Source organism: Priapulus caudatus, unplaced genomic scaffold (assembly GCF_000485595.1).
Source record: "Priapulus caudatus unplaced genomic scaffold, Priapulus_caudatus-5.0.1 Scaffold2270, whole genome shotgun sequence".
Taxonomy (NCBI): domain Eukaryota; kingdom Metazoa; phylum Priapulida; class Priapulimorpha; order Priapulimorphida; family Priapulidae; genus Priapulus; species Priapulus caudatus.
The window spans coordinates 11,851-19,915 of NW_014579331.1; the positions used below are offsets into that span (position 1 = coordinate 11,851).

The 8,065-nt window shown below is 44.2% G+C and overlaps 1 protein-coding gene across 1 annotated transcript; it reads left to right on the forward strand.

Annotated features, from left to right (window-relative positions):
- The first annotated feature begins 4,464 nt into the window (after positions 1-4,464).
- LOC106818476 lies at positions 4,465-6,060 on the forward strand. Its single transcript, XM_014823179.1, has 2 exons — positions 4,465-4,497; positions 5,461-6,060. Exons 1-2 carry the CDS (start codon positions 4,481-4,483, stop codon positions 5,909-5,911), a joined length of 468 nt encoding a protein of 155 aa, XP_014678665.1. The 5' UTR covers positions 4,465-4,480; the 3' UTR covers positions 5,912-6,060.
- Positions 6,061-8,065: the final 2,005 nt, after the last annotated feature.

Sequence of the window (8,065 nt, forward strand, 5' to 3'; positions counted from 1 at the left end):
TAAAGAGCTACCCGATTAGTGGGCGACTGTCCTGTGTGGTTGTTCTGTGTGTGTGTGTTTTACGTGTGAATGCTATGTGTTGCAGACCTGTTCCAGATAGAGCGGAAGCTGACTAAGCGGACGCTTACACGAAGCTGAGCGACTTCATTCGAGATATGAGCAAACGAATCTTTTGAGAACCTGATCGATACTACAATCCGAGGGGTCGGCTCCACGGTTCTAAGTGGTGCGCTGAGGTGCCGAGTCGTTCTTCACAGATGAATAAGGCTTCAGAAGAGAGACCTTGTAACACAAGTGAGGCACTGAACGTGGGTTCACCCGGCAGTTGGCGCCATGCGACCTTGAGCGCCGGAAAGGTGGTGCTTGTGCGAAAACAGACAGCCCACATTAACCAGCCCAGCCCCCCTACAGCACCCCCGGCTCGGCCTCCACCCCGAACGCCAGCGACCCATACCTACGCTCCTCCCAGAAGCGCGCCCCCCGCCACGCGGACGACGCGCCAGGCGAGCAAACGCTTACGGCTGGCCAAGGGTGGGCCACATGACTTCATGCCAGCACGTTACCTCGCGTCGGCAGGTGGCATTCACGTGACCTAACACCAGCAGGTGGCGCCCAGACTCACTCTAGTGGGCGGGAATGGAGCAATACATGCGATAATTTTGGTCGGAATGCGAATAGCAAAGCTGCCGTGGAGCGCGAACAGTTTCTATTTAATAATTGTGATAGTTTCTAGCAGTTTTCTCTCTCCTTCCTCCAGCCATGTCTTCAATACTAAATCCACTTCGTCGCGCGAGACATCGAAAGTGTCCCGTGTCGCGGTCTGGTGGCATAAGCCTGGTTTGAATATAGGACGAGTGTATAGGTATGCGAAATGTAATATATATACATATATACTTATTTTTTTGAATAATACAGCTTGCTTACTTTAGTTTGTGGCAAATTTGAGAGAAAAATTTTGTTAGAAAAAAAGAAAAATAAAGAATGCCGGGAATCGGTGTCTCACTCTTGTGTTATTATCTACTCTTGATATGCATGTATAACGGCCAGGTTGTATCTAACGCGCGCTGAGCTGGCCGTGCGAATACTGTACATAGGACATCGCGTGTATTGATTAACTATATAGTTTGGAAAGGGCACCGGACGCGTAACTAGTTGGATAGTTTGTTAGCGCAAATAAATTTAATTGTGTGAACTTGATTACACTGTTGGGAAATATTACTCATCTTGTCTAAAAATAACTGGCTATGTTATTAGTAAAGGTCAGTAATATGAAAGGCCAACTGCAGAGAAAGCTGAAACGGGAACTAGCCTAATCTGCAGACAGCATGAAGCAGCATGAATAATGTTACTATCACATAGTGTTATATGTAAACATTTTCATTATAGCCTTCTGTTCATCTCAGTCTTATTTACAGAAAGCTGAGAAATGCTGTTAATTGGTTGTAATTCATATTTTGTTTGCAGGTATAGCTATAACTCTATACAACATTTACCCAAAGGATCCTATACATCTGCACTGTCTTAGAGGGAGTTGGTTCCAATTCTATACATAATATCTCCTGATAATATAATATAAATGTAACAGCAATACTATATAAATATAATCTCAGTCTATTTTCAAAATATGTTACTATTTCTCTTTCTGCTTCTCAAAAGTGGTGTCTGTTGTATTGCTCAAGGACTACCTCAGCATAAAAAAAAAAAAAAAGTAAAAAGAACCTAATTGTTCAAAGCGTGAATGCGAAATAATGTAAATTATTATTACTAGTTGCAACAAACAAAGGTAAGGGTCATACATACAAAGATATGAATATAATTGATTTATTTGTACCATACCATATCATAATTAGGTTTAAATTTTTATTTCAATTATTTATTTTTATGTAAAATGTAAATGAAGCCCTATTGAATCACAATCGGTAACCAAGTTGGATTGGTGACCGTTTTTTTACCATGGCAATAATAACAAATAAACTGAAAATCAACAGTATGATTAATAATACAGCAATAAATACATGTGAACTCATGTAAAAAAAAAACAATACAGTGATTAAACTAAAATGAGAACAAAATTAGGGTAGATATAAGCTTATAATAAATTTTTACCTGATGTGGTAATTTGATGACGTCATAGATATCCAGGTAAGGTCATTCGAGGTCAAATTAGCGCTACTACTTACCATTAGTAGGGAGCATAGGGCCGATGATTACCGGTGTGTGAAAATCAGGTAATTCAATAAGAAATGTCGAAAAACATATGGTTAATTAAGTCACTGAAATTAAGTAAGTGCTCAAAATGTGCCGTTTTGCTCCTATAGGCCTACCTTGCCATACCTTAAAGGGAGAGTTACTCTAGGTTCTAGGGTTGATTTTCAGCTAATTTAGGTTTCATACGCTACATAAAAAGGTTTCATGGTCCAATCACCAATTAGAAATATTAAAAATGTTTTAAAACTTAACCGATACGGTTTGAGTTCAACGGATGGGGCGGCGCACTCAAAGCACACACGATCGAATAAGTTGCGCAAAACCAGCTTTCTAGCGCAAGGGCTACAGACCGAGGGTGTTTCTTATTTATATCATTTAAAAGCAAAAAAGATTGTAATTATCTTATTAACGACATATAGTTTCAGTATAATATGGATAAATTGCCCTAAAATGATATATCGTTCGGTAAATAGGCCATTAGGTATAAAATAATTGCACTTTTTGATTAGCCGCTCGGTGCTGTAACTCTGCAAAATAAATTGTCAAATATCGCCGAACTTTTCGGGAGGTGGAAGCACGGTTCCGCGGGTGTCTGGGCGCCGTTCAATTCGTAGCGTGATGTGTTAAATAATTATTAACAGATTAAATTGGTATCTGGTAACAAATACGTGTGGGTATAGACGATTTGTTATACAGTAAGTACAGTTGTATGCAGTAAAATCCTAGAGGTTACTGTCCCTTTAAGGATTCCTCAAACTGCATCAAAATTCCGCCACGAAAATGCCCGTAACTCTTTACTGGGGTGAAATTTTTTAACAGAGTGGCTATATGCCTGGCAGCCGGCAATATCAAAACGGGCTGGCCGGCACTGGTCTTCGTTTTCGCTAAATGCCCGGCAGTTTTTAATTTTTAAGCGTATCTCAAGTAAACAAGGGTTCAGGGTTAGGGTCAGGATTAGGGAATTAGATTAGGGTTAGGGTTAGGGTCCAGAGTTACGGTTAGGGAGAAGTAACCTAACCCTAAACGCGCTAATCGTGACCCTCACGGCCTAACCCTAAATCCTGACGCCTAACCCTAACCCTAATCCTGACCCTACGGCCTAACCCTAATCCTGACCCTAACGCCTAACGACCTTGTTTACTTGAGATAACGCTAAAAATTAAAAGCTGGCCGGCATTTAGGAAAACGATAGACGGTGCCGCGGCAGCCGGGCATATAGGGCCACAGCGAATTTTTAATTCTATAAACGGATGCTCTGTTTCTTGTGACTGGGCCATCGAATAAGCAATATAAGTTTAGAAAAATCCATTGGGGTCATTTCTAAAAAATGCCCATATCTAGTCGCCTACCTTAAATTAGTAGCCGTTGTCGTTTATCTGGTAAGTAGTCAAGTATATTGTGTTCGTTAAGCGTCGATAAACCCGCACCCTCAGATTAGCAATAGCGGAGTTATATACATATACGTCTGCATTTGCGGACTACTGTTATGACCTGCGCTGAAACTTTGTCGGGCAGCTGATGCCGTCTGCTGCGACGATTCCGGACAGTGCAGCAGTGTTCTGTCTCATCTGCCAGCTATTGCTGTACATGAACGTCTGATGATGATAATCATCGGTGATTTATGAGGATTTTATCTAAGATATTAATGTATCACCTTGTGGCGGGCTAGGGGCCTATTTTAGCCGAATGGTATTTTATTACCGCATATAGCGCCCTCTAGCGTTGTAGAGTAGTAGCTGTGGTTGTAGCGCTGTAGTACGCGATCTTGTTCATAAAATTTGCAAAGTTTTGTCATATTTACGCGTATTTAATCATGGAGAAGATTGATATGGATTAGACGATATTATTAAATGAAACAAAAGAGGCAAGCAAAGCAAAAGGGTCAAAGATTCAGAATGGATCCGTGACTGGAAGTGGAACTGGAGCGTATGGCATCAATCTACCCGGCTACGCCAGCAAAACGTAAATAACAAGTTCAACTTCAGGCTCAATATAAATAACAATTACAGAATAGTGTTTACCCATTCATAGATATATGATAGTTGTAAATTAATTGTGTAATTTATTAAGTTTTAGCGCATATTACTCTTGTTGACTTATGAGTATGGTTATGTGATTTCGGGTACGTTTTATTTTGTTTTCAGGTCACAATATAATCGAGTGGGCAAAGAACCGAACCTACAGTAGCCATGTATAACATCAGTCAAAGTACACAAGTAATAAGAGTTATGCTTTGCAAGGAACTAGACCGACAGCTCATACAACTAGAAAGATGACACAAGGCACAAGGTACGGCGGTTTTAAGTAATTGAAAGCATCACATAATAAACAATGTAAGATTTCTTGACCTTAAAAAAGTATATACTTATATAATATAGTATATTGTCATGCTTGTGTCCAGGTTGCTGAAAAGTATTATCACAACACTAATAACCAACAATGAATTGTCTGCTAGTCTTAAAACATTTCTGTAAGTTAATGTGGTGGTTCGTTAATTGCTCGAATCACATCAACATTTATGCTCTAACATGCAAGCACGAACCATCATCGTCATCGTGGACACTCGGTAGCTTCTACTTCTACTTCTATACTGGACAGTCCGTAAGAGATAAACGTTCAGGGCTATAGCTAGCCATGGGGTGTGACCACAGCGATTTTAAGGGGGGGCAACAGGGGCCACGTGCCCGCGGGCCCCCAACATTTGGGGCCCCCCCACATTAGAGTATCCTAAAATTTAGCAAACTGTCGTAATTGTGATCCACAAAATTCTTAGCATGTAAACGTTGAAGTGATGGCGTCTTCCCATGCTGTTTTCTGGACTGAATTTTCTTCAGCTGAAGGCACTTTCCCTAATACGAGAATTGCTGCTGCAGAATCTATCTTCAGTTGATGTTTCATGACATTGTAGCGGTGAAAGGTATTTTCAAAACCTCAAAGTTGATTTAAAAATCACAATGAGAACCCACGATGACCAACAGAGAACTGGTTAAACTCAGTATTCTCGCTATCGAAAGTACATTTTAAATTCGTTTGAAACACGATGAAATACTCTCTGAATTTGCAAGCATGAAAGTGCAGAAAAAATACAGACTAATAGGGCCCCCCACAATTGCGTGCCCCGGCCCCCATACGCTTTAGTCCAGCCCGGGTGTGACCTAGCTTGGGTAAGCCAGGTAGTTAACCTTTTTTAGCTGATCTCACGTAGGCGTTGATTGTTGATTGTACTCACAATGAAATCCCGTTGGTTTCCAGGCAGAATGCCTTGGATGGCAAGCTGCAGGTGACCGTGCAGAACAAGCTGAACCGCCTGCGCAACGCCCGACAACAACAAGTGAACGCGCAGCGGGGCGTGAACCTCGGCGGAGGCGTCACCGCGTCCGAGCATGTCGCGCGTAACCGCGCGTTCGGCAAAGCAGCAGCAGACGACAGGGAAAGGAAGCTTGCTGACCGTCAGCATCCCAAACCCGCGGCGACCGCAGCGCGGCGGGCGTCGCCGCGCCGAAGCGCGCGCCGCCGGCGGAAACAGAAGCCGAAGCGTCTGTCAGTGCAGCAGGAGGTAGCAGAGATCCAGAGGTCGAATCCGCACTACCTGTATGACATCGGCGCCGTCCGCCCCGCCGCTAGTGCCCTCTCACTGAACGATCGCTTTTACAGCCACGGTGCACGCGGCGGCTGGCCCCCGAGCCACAGGGAAGAAGCTTGACTCAAGCGAGGCGTCGTGTTTGTGTGAAGGTCAGACATCAGCAGGTGTAATTAGGTTCGTCGGTTGGTGGACGCTAATTTCTCCAGTAGCTAGACTAGCAAATACTTCGTGACATGCATAATCCTCATACACCTTATGGACAAAATTAACTCTAGTTCCTCCCATTTCATTGCGCGTTTGCTTAAAACCCACAAGAAAGAGGTGCGAAATCTGGTAATCTGGCCGTCAACGCCGAATTGTTTGCAAGCAATTTTCGCCCCAAATCGGTTAGGTGACGTCACATGTTGCTTACGGGTGTTGAGCAGAGAATATAGTCGTTTACATTTTAAGATAGTTGTAGTATTGTGAACTGCAGTGTATGTAACATCAATGCTATTGGAAAGTAATAACAGGCAGCGTAATAAACTCTGAGATATAACCTATTGATTTTAGGCTTGATATCGCGAACGATACATGTCATTGCGCTAGCAGCGTGCTGCAAAAAACGCACACGGGCCGCTAGAAATCTTTGCTACACTCCGCGCTGTATGGTTGCTTGGCAGAGCAATGCGAAAGTGTCAACAACATCGGAGAATTTGAACAACATTGGAGGTATTTTCAAATACCTTTATAGACAACGCGTAGTGAAATTGAGGTAAAATGTGTAAACCTGAGCTACCTAACTAAGAGCTACCCCCGATTAGTGGGCGACTAGTCTGTGCGTGCGTGTGTTGTACAATGTGTAAACCTGAGCTACCTAACTAAGAGCTACCCCCGATTAGTGGGCGACTAGTCTGTGTGTGTGTGTGTTGTAAAATGTGTAAACCTGAGCTACCTAACTAAGAGCTACCCCCGATTAGTGGGTGACTGTGTGTTGTCTGTGTGTGTGTGTGTTGTACAATGTGTAAACCTGAGCTACCTAACTAAGAGCTACCCCCGATTAGTGGGTGACTGTGTGTTGTACGTGTCAATGCTATGTGTTGCAGACCTGTCCACGATGGAGCGGAAGCTGACTAAGCGACGCTACACGAAGCTCAGCGACTTCATCGGAGATATGACAAAGATCTTTGACAACTGTCGATACTACAATCCGAGCGACTCCCCGTTCTATCGGTGCGCTGAGGTGCTCGAGTCGTTCTTCGTACAGAAGATCAAGGCCTTCAGAGAGAGACTTGAACACAAGTGAGAGCGCCCGGGGCAGGTGGCGCCATGCGAGCTCTCGCCGGCAGGTGGCACCACGTGGGCTCACGCCGGTAGGTGGCGCCATGCGACCTTGCGCCGGAAGGTGGTGCTGTGCGAACTTACGCTGGCAGGTGGCGCCACATGACTTCATGCCAGCACGTTACCTCGCGTCGGCAGGTGGCATCACGTGACCTAACACCAGCAGGTGGCGCCAGACTCACTCTGGTGGGCGGGATGGACAACATGCGATAATTTTGCTCGGGAATGCGAATAGCAAAGCTGCCGTGGAGGCGAACAGTTTCTATTTAATAATTGTGATAGTTTCTAGCAGTTTTCTCTCTCCTCCTCAGCCATGTCTTCATACAAATCCACTTCTCGCGCGAGTCATCGAAAGTTGTCCGTGTCGCGGTCGGTGGCAAAGCATGTTTATATAGACGATGGTATAGTATCGCAAATGTATATATATACATATATATTATTTTCGAATAATGACTTGTAGTAGTTCGATGCAACGTGTGTCAGTTCCCATGTGTGTGCGCGTAGGTTTGGCGCACTTGGAAGTATGCAATGGTCCTGGCAAAGGAAGCTTTTCACCTTTACTCTGGTAGTTTGTACATGAAGTAGTTTCTGTCGCGTGTCGTCATCGTCGTCGTCACAGTAGTAATTAGTAACGATGTATCCCCCCCACCGTCGTTTCTCGCTGTATAAATCGTGCCCTTTTTTTAAAAACAACACCCCTGTTGGATTGCGAGTGGGACGATCCATTCCCACGTATAGGTACGTTGGTGTGACCGGACGATGCCATGTCGATGTCTGGGGGGGTGTGGTGGTGTAGTTGATGAGTATCGGTTTGAATTGTTCTCCCCCCACACATCAAGCGAGGGCAGGATGGCGATAAGGACGATCCATTCCCACGTATAGGTACGTTGGTGTGACCGGACGATGCCATGTCGATGTCTGGGGGGGTGTGGTGGTGTAGTCGATGAGTATCGG